This window comes from Nomascus leucogenys, chromosome 7b, assembly GCF_006542625.1.
Source record: "Nomascus leucogenys isolate Asia chromosome 7b, Asia_NLE_v1, whole genome shotgun sequence".
In the NCBI taxonomy this organism is placed as follows: domain Eukaryota; kingdom Metazoa; phylum Chordata; class Mammalia; order Primates; family Hylobatidae; genus Nomascus; species Nomascus leucogenys.
Window position 1 is genome coordinate 71,790,079 of NC_044387.1, and position 14,909 is coordinate 71,804,987.

Genomic DNA, 14,909 nt, shown 5'->3' on the forward strand with positions numbered 1-14,909 from the left:
TCTTCTTTTTTTTTTTGAGAGGAGTGTTGCTCTGTCGCCCAGGCTGGAGTGCAGTGGTGCAATCTTGGCTCACTGCAAGCTCCGCCTCCCGGGTTCATGCCATTCTCCCGCCTCAGCCTCCTCAGCAGCTGGGATTACAGGCGCCCGCCAGCACGCCAGGCTAATTTTTTTTTTATTTTTAGTAGACACGGGGTTTCACCGTGTTAGCCAGGATGGTCTCAATCTCCTGACCTCGTGATCCGCCTGCCTCGGCCTCCCAAAGGAATTTAGTGTCTTATAAGGCTACTATGCTACTAGTGCAAATTGTAGCAGGTGCTATCTGATTCTCCATCAACTTCAAAGACATATCAATGGCAGGCTTGCAGGGCCATGTAGACAGTCATCTGTTACCAGGGCTACTGATAAAAACCCTAATATTACTGAGATCTGATGATATAAGACCAAGGAACAAGAGATTACTTTGGGGATGTATGGGGGTGTAAAGCCAAGGTTTTCTCTAAGTACCTTAATGCCTGGTTGATACTGTAAATTAACAGGCCTATTTGCACTATTCACTTTCTCTAATGTCTTCCTATAGAATTAGGGTCTGAGATTGCTTCATTCTTGAGTAAAGATCAATATTCCACCCAAACGTTCCATCCTTCAAAGGAAAACATTTCAAAAATTATAGTGCTTAATGCAGTTATGAAGAGATACACATTCTGACCTTGAAGGAAAGTTCATCTTCATTCTCCCCTCGGAAATCATATAAGGCTTTGGCCTTCCTCCCCTTCGGTACTATGGCCGACATACTTTTTGCCTCAGCTGTGAAGACATAAAAAATTTAAATATATAGAAACACAGTGGACTAAAACACAAATCTAACATTTTTTAAAAAACACTTATTGCTCTAAAAACATAGTATCTTCTCTTCAGAGGTAGTGATATTAGGCAAAGAAAAACATTTTTAAAAACATATGTTCAATTAATTTTGAACTTATTTAACTTTCAAAAAGATGAACAATGTTCTCTTAGCAGGGAAAAATTACATAAAATTACATAAACTATATTTATTTGATGGAATTAGCCATTATTTAGTGAAGACATTTTTATCTTTTTTTTCTATAACTCTAACAAAGTATATGAATGAAGTTTGCATAACTTCATGTATCAACTCTTTCAAATACAGACGGACAAACTGAGCATGGCCAGAGGGGAAAGGAATGTATATAGTTTTGAAGGTGTCAGGCTCCCCGTGAGGAGTAGCATTCATGTCTTGCGGTTGTCATACCTGGGCAGGGCCTCACAAACACTGCTGGGAAGATCCCCTCCCTGTCCTGCAGTCTGCCCCTGCACCAGTCAGAATCCAGACGTTCCAGAATCTGGATCCGGTCTCCCCTCTTGAACGATAAGTCATCACTGGTCTCTGCTGTAAAACTGTGAAGAGCTTCACACCATTCTGCAGAAAGACTGTTAACCTGTTATCAATTAGAAGTGTGGTCAGAAGTGTAAGATTTTATTTGAAATTGAGTTCTACAAAGCTTAAAAAGTAGTGGGGAAAAAAAAGCTAAGGGGTCTTAAGATTTCAAAGCGTGAAGGCTTCTTTAAATTATCTAATACTTTATGTTGCTGTCAAGTTTCAGAAATAAAAGTTTCCAATAATTTTTTCTTAAATTATAACTCTAAATGACAAGTGTGAATTTGTGGCTTTTCTGCTTTTAAGGGATACACAAAGCTTAAGCAAACACTTTTTTCCTTTTTTTTCTTTTCTTTTCTGAGCCAAGTTCTTACTTAGTAACCCAGGATGGAGTACAGTGGCAGAATCATAGCTCACTGAAGCCTTGACTTCCTGGGCTCGGGCAATCCTCCCTCCTCAGCCTCCCGAGTAGCTGGGACTACAGGTGCAGCCACCACACTCAGCTATTTAATTTTATTTTATTTTTGCAGAGATGAGGTGTCTATGTTGCCCAGGCTGGTCTTGAACTCTTGGCTCAAGTGATCCTCCCACCCTCTCAAAGTTCTGGGATTACAGGCATGATCCACCTCACTCAGCCAAAAAACTTTTTTCTTAATATGACCTATTATATTGTTATATTAAAGAATTAGGTAAAAACATAAAATATTTATGCATAGTATTTGACACTATGAAAAAATTCTGATAAAGTACCTAATTATCAGTGAAGCTCTTCTTTATTTAAATTAGGAAGGATCAGAATGGGTGGGTCTATTAATTCCCAGGTCTTTACTTGATTCAGAGACTATTATAGAGTCCATAGCACAGAACTTCATTAATTCACACTTTTAATTTTATGAGTTGTAGTTAACTCTAAGATTGGCAGGATAACACCCAGATGTGGTGGGCTAGTGTAAGAACGCTTTTATCCCAGGCACATTAGAGAAAGGTTTTGCTCTGTGAAGACGCAGCTCTGCCAATTTGGGATGGGAACCCTATGTTCAAGAGGCTCAAGCAGGCAGTAGAGGATAATGAAAAGGCTTTTTTCTTTCGAGATGGAGTCTCGCTCTGTCGCCCAGGCTGAAGGGCAATGACGCAATCTTGGCTCAATGCAACCTCCGCCTCCCGGGTTCAAGCAATTCTCCTGCCTCAGCCTCCCGATTAGCTAGGACTACAGGTGCGCACCACCACGCCCAGCTAATTTTTGTATTTTTAGTAGAGACGGGGTTTCACCATGTTGGCCAGGCTGTTCTCAACCTCCTGGCCTGAAGCGATCCACCTGCCTTGGCCTCCCAAGGTGCTGGGATTACAGGAGTGAGCCTCAGCGCCTGGCAGGGACAAAGGCTTGGGAGCTACACAGGCAAGGGTTCCAGACCCAGTTCTGCCACTTCTTAACTTCTTGACACTGGGCAAGACGCTTCTCTTCTCTGAGGCTCAGCTTCATCTTGGGGTTACTAAGAGGATTAAATGAGACAATGCATGTCTAACATTTAGCCCAGTGCCTGGCACATCTTAAGTGCTCAATAACTGATGACTTATAAAACAAAAACAAAAAGCAAGCAAACAACACTAACCTTGCCCTCTTGCTCCTGCACTTGAGTAACCAACCCTAAAGGATGGAACTTACCATTCTCCAAAAATGCAGGCAACAACCATGTGAACATTTCCTTTTGGAGAACTGTAGTCAGTTTCCTTCCTGTTTCACTTTATCAGTGGGTAGGGATAAAGAATTAAGGGACACACAGGCCAATTACAAGTGACATTTTCACAAACACAATGATCCCATCAGGCTTAACTCTTCTAAATTTGTCACTAAAAACAATGGAAGGCCGGATGTGGTGGATCACCCCTGTAATCCTAGCACCTTGGGAGGCTGAGGCAGATGGAGTGCTTGAGCCCAGGATTTTGAGACCAGCCTGGGCAACAAAATGAGATCGTGTGTACAAAAAATACAAAAATTAGCTGGGAGTGGTGGTGTGTGCCTGTCATCCCAGCTACTTAGGAGGCTGAGGTGGATTGCTTGAGCCTGGGAAGCAGAGCTTGCAATGAGCTGAGACCTTGACACTGCACTTAGCCTGGGTGTCAGAGTGAGATCCTGTCTCAAAAAAAACCAAAAAAAAAAAAAAAAAAAAAACCAAAAAAAACCAAAATAAAACCAAAAACAACAAAAAACTAAAAAACAACAGAAGGCACCACATTCCTAGTACCTTTAAGCATTTCTGGAGTCATGATGAACAGTGTAAAAATTTTAACCCACCATTTTTCTCTTTCTCATTATACAAATGAAACAAATGTTCCTAAATATTTGGAAAGTTGAGAAACGCACAAAGAAATGGAGAAGGCCGGGCGCAGTGGCTCATGCCAGTAATCCCAGCACTTTGGGAGGCTGAGGTGGGTGGATCACAAGGTCAGGAGTTCAAGACCAGCCTGGCCAAGATAGTAAAACCCCGTTTCTGCTAAAACTACAAAAATTAGCAAAGCACAGTGGCAGTCACCTGTAAACCCAGCTACTTGGGAGGTTGAGTCAGGAGAATCGCTTGAACCCGGCAGCAGAGGTTGCAGTAAGCCAAGATCATGCCACTGCACTCCAGCCTGGGCGACAGAGTGAGACTCTGTCTCAAAAAAAAAAAAAAAGAAGTAGTGGGGAAAAAAAAACCGTCCCATGTATATAATCTTACTACCTAGATGCAATTTAATACTAATAACTTGAATAATTTCCTTCCAGTCTTTTTATGCTATACATTCAATTTTATATCCCCTTTCCCTATGTTTCCTCTCATGACATTTAAAAAATTATTTTATTTGATAAATCTAGTTTTTCATAGCTTTAGAATATTCTTCCAATAATGGTCATATTTAGGTTGTTTCCAATTTTTTCTTATTATATTAGCACTATGCTCATCTTTGTGACTAAAACCCTATCTCATTTTTTATCCTTTTCTTAGGGTGATAAATAATAATGTGTACTTTCTCTCTTTTTTTTGAACACTCACATGCTCATAATTGCTTGTTTAGTGTTGAGCTGCACTGAATAGGTTAAATGGTATTTTATTGCTGCTTCATTATATATTTTCTTGATTATTAGAAAGGTTAAATATTTTTTCAATATTAGACACTTATTGTATCTCTTTTATGAATTCTTTTTTTTTTTTTTTTTTTGAGGCAGAGTCTTGCTCTGTCTCCCAGGCTGGAGTGCAGTGGCGCAATCTTGGCTCACTGCAAGCTCCACCCCCCGGGTTCACACCATTCTTCTGCCTCAGCCTTCCGGGTAGCTGGGAATACGGGCGCCCGCCACCACGCCCGGCTGATTTTTTTTGTGTTTTTAGTAGAGACGGGGTTTCACCGTGTTAGCCAGGGTGGTCTCGATCCCCTGACCTCGTGGTCCGCCCGCCTTGGCCTCCCAAAGTGCTGGGATTACAAGCGTAAGCCACCGCGCCCAGCCTCTTTTATGAATTCTCTAATCATGTCTGTTTTATCATTTTCTTTCTTTCTTTCTTTTTTGAGACAGAGTCTCACACTGTCACCCAGGCTGGAATGCAGCGGCGCTATCTTGGCTCACTGCAACCTCCACCGCCAGGTTCAAGCTATTTTCCTGCTTCAGCCTTCCAAGTAGCTGGGACTACAGGTGCACGCCACCACACCTGGTTAATTTTTGTATTTTTAGTACAGACCGGGTTTCACCATGTTGGCCAGGCTGGTCTCAAACTCCTAACCTCAGGTAATCCATCTGCTTTGGCTTCCCAAAGTGTTGGGATTACAGGCGTGAGCCACTGTGCCCAGCCTGTTTTCATTTTCTATCAGGGTTTGCATGTCTTTGTATGAGCTCTCTATATAAAATATATTAACCATCTAAGAATGTATTACAAACATTTGTTGTATGAATTGAAAAATTAATTCATACTATATTCTCTTGAAAATTATGATTTTAATATTCCTCCCAGAGTTTGAACCTGGCTGTCACTATAGTCATCTGTTCAAGCAGCCTACCTGAGAGCTTGAGCCAGAATCTTCTTTTTTGGTTTTCAGTGGTATCTTTGTGCCTACATTAAAAAAACAAACAAACACAAGAAGTCAGAACATTAGATGTGAAGGCCACATAGTATTAAAAATAAATGGTTGGGGTGGGAGGTGGGAGTGAAGAGTCTGGGATTCCACTCCAGTCTCTTCATGTATAGCCTATGTTGCGTTAACCTGTACTAACTTCACTGAGCTTGTTTAGTTAATTGTAAACACAATTATTTATAGTCTACATACATTAGTAACAGTCTATAGTTCATTTCCATTTAAAAGTCTTTGCTATTTATTTATTAGATACAGAGTCTGGCTCTGTTGCCCAGGCTGGAGTGCAGTGGTACAATCATAGCTCACTGCAGCCTCGAACTCCTGGTCTCAGGCAATCCGCCCACCGTGGCCTCTCAAAGTGTTGGAATTACAGGTCTGAGCCACCATACCCAGCCTCTTTGCCATTTCTTACATGAAGCTATTGCTAATTACCTAAAATACCAAAACCAGCTCTTTGAGAGATGCCCACAAATAATGTCTATCCCACACAAATTCCCATTTTAAAATCAGTTTTCCTTCTACCGTAAAAATATGGCAATATGGATTATTATACAGCTTAAGTATAATGATATTATTTGGTTTATTTGAATTAGGCATAACATAATACAAAAAATTCTCTATACTCACTTAAAACATTCGCACCAGAGGTGGGCTCATCCTCAACAGGCTCCACAAAGTTCAGGGGGAAAATCCCAGTTCTGCCTCGAACTTCTCCTCTGGCCCATTCCTCATTCACGTACTCTTTAAGAATAATAATTTCTCCCTCTGAGAAACTCAACTCATCCTTCTGCTCTCCAATATATTCAAACCGAGCAACACATCTTGAGCCTCTGAATGAAGAACACATTTTGTGGATTAGACTAGAGAGTGCTTTTAAAATGCTTAAAAACCTTCATTCAGTCTTTCAATAAATATTTATTCTGGGTTTACGATGGAATAAGGTATACTAGGCTAATTTGAAATTATTCCATGAAAAAGAGTAAGTTACACTTTTAAGTAACAGATATGAACCTATTCATTCAGAAAGGCTAAAGCTCAAGGTCACAGAGTGCATGCAGCTGGGTGGTTAGTTTACCCTGCTGTGTCTTTTGATCACCTTACTCCCCAGTCTCCATATTTTGTATCCTTGGGCCACAGCAATCCATGGTCCAGTCTGAACTCTTTCAATCATAAATGCACGGAGTTGAGGAGTGCTAACCCTGAGAATCTCAGGGTAATTCATCAAATTTCCTGACTACTAATCAGGGCAGAATGCCATGGGCATCAGCTGGGCAAAGTCGATGCTCAACAGATGCTCAATCAGTGAGCTGGCCTGAAAAACTAGGAGAAGGTTTAAAGAAAACAGAAACTCGGCATATCATAATACACAGTCTTGGACCTAACTCTGTTGGCTTTAAAAATGATTTTTGTATCTCCTTTAAAAGGGCTTCATTTCTGATATTTGGAACAATCCTTACATGATCTGCAATTTTGACTGAAAATAAGATACAAGTAGAGATAAAATTGTGTTTCTAGAAGGTGTATTTTAATACTAATCCCTAGATTTGGGGATTTAGAAAGGAAGTTTCAATAGCAACAGGCTAAGGAGAAGCAAAAGGTTGATTCTAGCTCTAATAGAATTCTGATTTAAGTCAGATCAATGGGTCAATGACTGTTAAAAGCCCACTTCAAATTCAACCTGCTGAGACACAGTATATGCTGCTTAAAAATAGAGAAAAACTGAATCTGAAATAGAATTCAACTGTTGTGGATCAGAAGTTTTCTTATTTGTGATAACCTTTGCATTTGTTTTCTGAAGTCCTCTGGGAGCATCTCCTTATGTCTGACCTATTCATAGACAGGTTTACAGTCTTCGGCAGGTAATGAATTCTATTAATTTGCTCATTTAACTAGAATATAAAATTGCATTGTGGCCGTGTTTTAAATCACAAAGGAGTTACAACGACACATAAAAGGGTATATAAATTCAGAGAAAGGTCCTCAGAGATAAAGGAAAATCCCTTCAACTTAACTCTTTCTTCACTTTCTTCTAGTTCCTCTTAAAAACAAAAACATACAAAATGTCTAGCAGTTATTGTAGGATTCATATTTCTATAGGATTTAATTATTTCTCATGACAAAAATACTTGAACCTTCTAAAAACTGGGTAAACACCAGAAGGCCAAAATAAAATGCAGTAAATAATGAAACTTGGCCGGGCACGGTGGCTCACGCTTGTAATCCCAGCACTTTGGGAGGCCGAGGCGAGCGGATCACGAGGTCAGGAGATCGAGACCACGATGAAACCCTGTCTCTACTAAAAATACAAAAAATTAGCCAGGCGTGTTGGCAGGCGCCTGTAGTCCCAGCTACTCAGAGAGGCTGAGGCAGGAGAATAGCGTGAACCCAGGAGGCAGAGCTTGCAGTGAGCCGAGATTGCGCCACTGCACTCCAGCCTGGGTGACAGAGCGAAGACTCCGTCTCAAAAAAAAAAAAAAAAAAAATTGATGAAACTATCTCTGCTCATGCTGAGACCAGGCTGCAGGAAGCATTGGCATAGACTGTGCTTTGCTGCTTTCTCTATGGCCTGCACTGATGTTGGAGAGTTGCTTAGATAAGCTTCTATCAGCAGGCTCATGATGTACTTTCATCGGAATTTTAACCCATTGTCACCTTTTAAACAAGTTTTCTTTGTAACTAAAAAGACACAATGAGAATCCGAATTATCACCATGTGAAGTGTTTTCTTTTAAAATAAAGAATAAATAAATAATAGAGATGGGTTCTTGCTATGTGGCCGAGGTTAGCCTTGAACTCCTGGCCTCAAGCAATCCTCCCACCTCAGCTTCCCAAAGTACTGGGATACAGGTCTGAGCCACCATGCCTGGCCTTGGAGTGTTTTAAGCTTGATAATTCTTCATGATATAGATGGTTATCTCCTTTGTATTTTGTGCAAAAGAACACAAATAAAACTTACTTAACACAATGAGATGAAACAGATTCTCTTTTCCCACTTCCTCCTTCTGGAATATCAATCTAGTAAAGACAAAATCAAGGCAACAATTATATATTTTTCAGATGTTCATAAGATAAATGTAAGGTTAAGTAATTAGAAAGTACATGACTGAAATCGATCGGTTTAGCTAGGTGTTAATCTGATTAAGAGGAACTACAGGTGCTAAATGGTAAAAAAAATCCTGAATTTGGATTAAAAAAAAGTGTAAGTTGTGAAGTAGCCTTCCTTGAGTAGCCAGTCAATTCTCTTATTTACTGGAATAACCACATTAATATCACTCTAATTCTGACCGAATTTTCTCTATCCCTTTTTTTTTTTTTGAGACAGGGTCTTACTCTGTCACCCAGGCTGGAGTGCAATGGCACAATCAGAACTCACTGCAGCCTCGACCTCCCAGCCTCAAGTGATCCTCTTGCTTTAGCCCCCACAAGTAGCTGGGACTACAGGTGTGCACCACCACACCCAGCTAATTTTTGTATTTTTAGTAGAGACAGGGTTTCACCATTGTTGCCTGGGCTGGTCTTGAACTCTTGGACTCAAAGCAATCTGCCTGCCTTGGCCTCCCAAAGTGCTGGAATTATAGGTGTGAGCTGCCGCACCCTGCCAGCTCTATCCCATATTCTCCAGGTTGAAAACCGCAGCTAAGGACTTAAGATAGAAATCAGGCACTAGGCATTCACAGTGCCACGCATTAGCCCTACCACACCTACTCCAAGTGTTGGTAGAATCCTGCAATACTTCTCTGACCCCAAGATAAAACACTTCAATAAAACTTTGGATTCTCGGGCTGGGCACAGTGGGTCATGCCTGTAATCCCAGCACTTTGGGAGGATCAGGAGTTCGAGACTAGCTTGGCCTGGGTGACAACAGTGAGACTGTCTCAAAAACAAAACAAAACAAAACAAAAACAACTTGTGGATTCTATTCACATTTATAACTGAAATATTTTCCCCCTTCAACATGAATAGGGAAGAAAGGAATCTGTATTTAGCAAACTAAGTGGCAAGCACTTTGTTTTATTTTATTTATTTATTTTTTGAGACAGGGTCTCACTCTGTTGCCCAGGCTGGAGTGCAGTGGCGTGATCACGGCTCAATGTAGCCTTGCCCTCCCATGCTCACACCATCCTCCCACTTCAGCCTCCCAAATAGCTGGGAGTACACACGCGTGACACCATGCCCACTTAATTTTTCAACTTTTCGTGGGGACAGGGTCTCACTATGTTGCCCAGGCTGGTCTTGAACTCCTGAGCTCAAGGGATCCTACCGCCTCAGCCTCCCAAAGTGTTGGGATTACAGGCATGAGCCACTGTGCCCAGCCAAGCACTTAATATCTCATTTACAAGGCTCAGTAGAGGAGGGCTGGGTTGTAATAAAATATTTGGCTATAATGCATGCAATCTAAAACTACTTAAAGCTTGAGGTTTATATTAAATAAATCAGTGCCTTTTTTTTTTTTTTTTTGAGACAGAGTCTGGCTCTGTCCCCCAGGCTGGAGTGCAGTGGCACCATCTCGGCTCACTGCAAGCTCCGCCTCCTGAGTAGCTGGGACTACAGGCGCCCGCCACCATGCCCTGCTAATTTTTTTGTATTTTTAGTAGAGACAGGGTTTCACTATGTTAGCCAGGATGGTCTCGAACTCCTGACCTCGTGATCCGCCCACCTCAGCCTCCCAAAGTGCTAGGATTACAGGCTTGAGCCACCAGGCCCGACCATCAGTGCCTTCTTGATGAATTTTAAAGGTTTGAAGTTTTAAAACAATTTTTTAAACTTGTGGGCTTCGAAATAACACATACCAATAATGTGGCAGATTCTGTGTGATTGATTTCAGTGTGGTAATTGTGCTTTCTAAAGTACTCCTACATTGGGCAGAAGAAAAATGAGGAAGAGTGCTAAAACAAACATTATTCTTAATATTCATTTACAGAATTTCTCCAAAGAATCAAGGCATAGATACACTGGACAATTTTTAATGCCTACCCTTCATAATCCAAGAGACTCAAATTCATTTCTATTAGAAGAATTCAGATTTTCTGTTAGTCTTGTTTTCTAATTTTCTGATGTAATGGAATTTATTTACTTTTTCCTTCCAAATAAGCTGTTAATGCTATTAAGCTAGATTTATTGATATTTCACAGTATCAGTAAGTTACATCAGGGACCGAGTCATCCTATTCCAATTGATACAAATGTGTCAGGGCAGTCTGATTTTATCCCCATGTTTCACACAGCCATCTGGGCTTACACACAGCTCTCACACACAGGAATGCTTTCACAAGTTAGGCCGTGAGGGTATATAAAATTCTGGTGCTTTAATATAATTTTCCTAATCAGATTAGAAATTATTTTGTGGGTACAACCATTAATGAACCACTATCTCCAATACAAATACTTCTGTATTCCTAAATAGGTTTTTTTTTTAAAAGACGGAGATAAATAAGAATGGAAAAGATGAAAGAAACTCAAACCAAAATGTACTCCAAAGAAAAGAAGTGGTACCATAACCTCAGAGAACATCTCTACAGGATAAGCTAGTATCACTGAATTCATGTTCACTAAATGTCTCAGAGAATTACCATATATCCTTAAGTGCTTAACAACTCTCCAAGAACAGCTGATTCACCAGTTGACCTGTGGTGGTCTTTCACTTTAGGATTTCAGACAGCATTTAGGCATTAAGTTTTAACACCCCATAATATAATAATTAACCATCACCTAGTTCACCAAATCTTTATTTTTGAATTTTCCAAATGCCAAATGAATCAATGAAAAAGAGAGAACTAGAATCTGGGTTTCTAGTTATTTTTTCCAACCTACAAGTCACATAGAACCCACTGAGTATATGACCAAATTAAAACAAATACAACCCACTTACAATCACTTTGACATAATTGGCAGGAAATATGCCAATCTGGTTTCTACAGTTCCCTCTGTACCAATCTGTATCTATCTTCTCCAGAAGATAAACAATTTCTCCAGAAGTGAGGTTCAAATCATCAACTTGCTCTGTAATATAAAATTATAGTTATGTATGATAAATTATCCTGGTTGTAGATTTGATAAAAGCACAAAGTAGCATTTAGTTGTGTCCACTGAGGCAGTTATGTTCCACTAATTCTGAGAACAGATTATACTAATCAAATTGACTTAAAAAATGCTATTCTTTTTTTGGACATTGTTATGAGCTCCCTTTTTAAAGACCAAATTAGATATATTTACCATGTTTTGATTGATGGGAAATGGTTGAAAAAAACACTATTGTGTTAGCAAATGTTTCCTACTGTGCCAATATAAACCCATGCTGAATACACACTGAACAATGAAAAAAGTTTATAGACATGGTATAATATTCTTATTATTCTCAATCATGCTTAAAAACCATTTTAATTTCAAATATTAACTAAAGGAGTACTACAACTCTTTGGCAAATAAGTTTACCCATACCAAAACAAAAATCAGCCTATCAAGTGGATAAGAAGAGATTGTAAGTAAATCAGGAGTTATTTGCAGCCTTGGATATGAAGCGTATTTTAAAAATTATTACAAAAGTATTTATATTATGGGTGGGCATGGGCGGCTCATGCCTGTTATCTCAGCACTTTAAGAAGCTAAGGTGGGAGGATCACTTGAGGCCAGGAGTTCAAGACCAGCCTGGGCAACACAGCGAGACCATGTCCCTAGGAAAAAAAAAAATTAGCCAGGTGTAGTGGTACCCCTGTAGTCCTAGCTACTGGGGAAGCTGAGGGAGGAGGATCACTTGAGTCCAGGAGTTCAAGGTTATAGTGATTGCGCCACTGCACTCAAGCCTAGGCGACAGAGCAAGATCTTGTCTCACAAAAATATAAATAAATAAATAAAATTACTTTGATCTCATAGGTAAGTAGCAGCTGAGACAACTTTGAAGACAAAAGAACTTCAGTTATTAAGTTAGGATGAACTTTATTACAATTGTTTTTTTTTGTTGTTTTTTGAGACGGGGTTTTGCACTTGTTGCCCAGGGTGCAATGGCACAATCTCAGCTCACTGCAACCTCTGCCTCCCAGGTTCAAGCGATTCTCCTGACTCAGCCTCCCAAGTAGCTGGGATTACAGGCATGCATCACCACGCTCAGCTACTTTTTTGTATTTATAGAGACAGGGTTTCAACATGTTGGTCAGACTGGTCTGGACTCCTGACTTCACGTGATCCATCCGCCTCGGCCTCACAAAGTGCTGAGATTACAGGTGTAAGCCACCGTGCCCAGCGACATTACAATTGTTAATTAGTACCCACTATTTTTTTTTTCTTTTTTGAGACGGAGTCTCGCTCTGTCCCCCAGGCTGGAGTGCAGTGGCGCAATCTCAGCTCACTGCAACCTCCGCCTCCCGGGTTCACGCCATTCTCCTGCCTCAGCCTCCCGAATAGCTGGACTACAGGCGCCTGCCACCACGCCCAGCTAATTTTTTGTATTTTTAGTAGAGACAGGGTTTCACTGTGTTAGCCAGGATGGTCTTGATCTCCTGACCTCATGATCCGCTTGCCTCAGCCTCCCAAAGTGCTGGGATTACAGGCGTGAGCCACTGCACCCAGCCTAGTACCCACTATTTTGAAAGAGTTAAAAAGTTTATGACTGGTAGGCAATTTGCAATGTTCATTTGTAAGGGAAAGTCTCTCTCTCTCTCTCTCTCTCTCTCTTTCTCTTTCTCAGGGAGCTTCAAAGGCAAGGGTATACAACTAAGCTTTCTGGAATGGCTGGTCCAATCAACCCTTCTTGAAGTGGAGTCCTGGATAAGATGACCTCTCCAGTCTAGGACTCTATAGGCACAGAAAATGAAGAAGGATGTCCTTGAGAGGCTAACCCCCAGCGGGGAAAAAGACTTACTCCTGGATCCTGTGGTTCTCCCACTGTATTATTTACATCCTTACCTGCTGGGAAATCATGAAGAACGACAGCATGAGGAGCACCACTGTCAACAGGCTTCTGAGCGTGGCTTGGATCCTTAGGGGGAAAAAAGGGCTGTGAATGAAGTGTGCAGGATAGATGGTGGATTTATTATTCACTCTGAGACTAATTTTTTTTTTTCTCATTAGAGTCCTCTTGACACAATTACATTATGAGTATATGACGCAAACCACGCAGTTGAGCCAAACAAGGGAATTATTATCAAGTTGAAGAAGAATGTGTTCTTGCCAAGGGAGGATGAAAATCTCAATTAAAATATCCCCCAGTATGTTTTCTTTTTGCTTTTATAAGCTGAGAGAGTAAAAGAAAAGGGAACTGTTTATTTATTTTTAAACAGTATCTATTCTACCCCAAAGTAGTGGTTTTTGACCTCTTTCCCTTTCAAGGACAGCTTTTTCCTTAAAATTGTGATCAAGACAGAGTCTTTTTTTTTTTTTTTTTTTTTTGAGACGGAGTCTTGCTCTGTTGCCCAGGCTGGAGCACAGTGGCACAATCTCGGCTCACTGCAAGCTCCGCCTCCCAGGTTCACGCCATTCTCCTGCCTCAGCCTCCTGAGTAGCTGGGACTACAGGCACCCACCACTACGCCCGGCTAATTTTTTGTATTTTTAGTAGAGACGGGGTTTCACCGTAGTCTCGATCTCCTGACCTTGTGATCCGCCCACCTCGGCCTCCCAAAGTGCTGGGATTACAGGCGTGAGCCACCGCGCCAGGCCGATCAAGACAGAGTCTTAAAAGTTGTGCCTTTATTAGGATGGGATAAGAAGAAAGTTCTATGATTTATGCTCTTGCCTTTTGTAACAAAAGGAGCTAATGACTTTCCACAGAAGTGTAATTCACAAAAAGTAAAATCCATTTCATTTATTACCACTTAACTAAGTGCTTTTTCTAATTTGAAAGCAATGCTACCTCCCATGCCTGGTCTGCATTTTGTATTTAATCTGAATGGTTTATTCAACAGTATTTCTAAATAAATTAGCAAAAACAATCTAACATTCTCTATCCATCTAGCCAAATGCCTAGATTGGCCAGAGAAGGCAAAGCTGAAGAGTGACCTCTTCTTATTGACTAGCAATTGTTATTCTTAGTTTCTTTATATCAAGAGACAGGCTTATGCTCATCTTCATCAAATCCCACTGAAGGATATTAGTTGGAGTTATAACTTAACACTCTTCAACACTGGCAAGCCTGTGAAATAAATAAAGGCAGATTTTTGTGCCCTTTCTTGTCTCTTCACCTCCTCTAATAACTCTTGTCCCCTTAGAGACATCCTAACACATCTGTACCTTTGCCCTTCCCCTGGCCATGATGCACCAGGCTGATTGCAGTGCACTGTGAGTGATGGTCCACTTTCTCCATTTCAACCCTGCAGCACCTTTGCTGAGATCTTTTCTAAATCTCAGCTGCTCTTTCAACCAAAATGCACCTGCAGAAACAAAACTTTCATTCTCTCAAGTTAGGTAAACTGAAATATAACTTAAG

The 14,909-nt window shown here is 40.7% G+C and overlaps 1 protein-coding gene across 3 annotated transcripts in view; it reads right to left on the minus strand.

Annotated features, from left to right (window-relative positions):
• SH3D19 (SH3 domain containing 19) overlaps positions 1-14,909 on the minus strand; it is a 202,895-nt gene that overhangs the window by 6,772 nt on the left and 181,214 nt on the right. For all 3 annotated transcript variants that reach the window (XM_030816235.1, XM_030816234.1, XM_030816236.1), the window contains 7 exons: positions 13,392-13,464; positions 11,362-11,492; positions 8,450-8,508; positions 6,122-6,324; positions 5,420-5,472; positions 1,271-1,457; positions 707-804 (listed from right to left, as the gene is read on the minus strand). In XM_030816235.1, the coding sequence (XP_030672095.1) occupies positions 707-804; positions 1,271-1,457; positions 5,420-5,472; positions 6,122-6,324; positions 8,450-8,508; positions 11,362-11,492; positions 13,392-13,464 (804 nt within the window). The remainder of the gene's footprint in view (positions 1-706; positions 805-1,270; positions 1,458-5,419; positions 5,473-6,121; positions 6,325-8,449; positions 8,509-11,361; positions 11,493-13,391; positions 13,465-14,909) is intronic.